Genomic DNA, 1,158 nt, shown 5'->3' with positions numbered 1-1,158 from the left:
ACTGGCTCAATTTGATTGACTTCCATACTTTGGAGCTGCTTATAATTCCATATAATGAAAAGTAAGTGATTCAATATTCTATTAGAGTTTTTGAGATTTTATCCTACTAATTTGTTGAGATATGATTGCTTTTAGTTCTCATTGGAGCTTGATTGCAATAGACCTTGTGGATAAGCAATGCTTTTTAATCAACTCTATGAAAGGAAGCCATGGAAATGCTAAATTGTAAGTTATATTATCCAAGGGCTCCTTGATATTTCAATTCTTTTTTTTGTAAGTACTCTAAATTTCAACATATTTTATATACAGAGGTGCCAAAAGATTAATTGAAGAGCTAGAGAAAAGACCTCCTATGCCATCTGATTTGCTTGCAACAATGCAATATAGACAAGTTGCGGTAAGTTATTCATTAAAATAATTGAAACATGAGTTTATTCTATGAACTACCATTCGTCCTCTTTATAGTTTTACTTTGTGTTGGTGGTTGCAGTGTCCCCATCAGGATGATAGCCATTCTTGTGGCTGGAGGGTGATTGCAAATGCTAGAAGAATGGTTAACTTTGTTTATCTTAATGATGATAAACATGTAAAGGTAATATGAAAGATGCTAAACTTTAAGATAGATATTAATTGCAAATAGTCCATTGATGATAAAAATATAGTCTACTGTAAGAACAATAATGAACTAAAACTCTTTTTTCTATAAATGTGTGACAGTTTTCGAAGGATTGCTATACATCTGAGCATATTTGGTACATCAGAGCAAAGCTCTTGAAGTATATGATGGTCAATTGTATACAACCAACAACAGAGATTGGTGGGGATTTGCACCATGAAGGAGATGCGGTGCCTATAACCACGGAAGGCAAATCCATAGCTTCAACACCTTCTATACCCAAGACATCAAAGCAAGGCAAAAGGACTCCTAGAAAGGATAGTTCTCCAAAAAAGAAATAGCTTTGCCATATCGCCTTGTAGGCCTTCATATATAGAAATTTGCCCTTCAGCCCTTGTATATCTCATAGAGATAGCAGATAGACATCTGCTACAAAATTTGTACATGTATTTTATATTGATAGTAAAGATATCTTTTCTTGAATGTCATTGCAGTGTATTTTATTTTCTCTCCTTTTCGATATCTGCAAAAAATAAATTACA

The 1,158-nt window shown here is 33.3% G+C and overlaps 1 protein-coding gene across 1 annotated transcript; it reads left to right on the top strand.

The window, feature by feature from the left end:
• The first annotated feature begins 315 nt into the window (after positions 1-315).
• On the top strand, positions 316-957 carry LOC148017004 (uncharacterized). The gene is made up of 3 exons (XM_087662717.1): positions 316-397; positions 491-592; positions 718-957. Exons 1-3 carry the CDS (start codon positions 353-355, stop codon positions 955-957), a joined length of 387 nt encoding a protein of 128 aa, XP_087518843.1. The 5' UTR covers positions 316-352.
• Positions 958-1,158: the final 201 nt, after the last annotated feature.

Source organism: Lygodium microphyllum, chromosome 22 (assembly GCF_053477565.2).
Source record: "Lygodium microphyllum isolate KBCC chromosome 22, Lygodium_microphyllum_v1.1.10, whole genome shotgun sequence".
Classification (NCBI taxonomy): domain Eukaryota; kingdom Viridiplantae; phylum Streptophyta; class Polypodiopsida; order Schizaeales; family Lygodiaceae; genus Lygodium; species Lygodium microphyllum.
The sequence above is the reverse complement of the archived record's forward strand: the minus strand, read 5'-3'. Positions and strand labels throughout refer to the sequence as shown.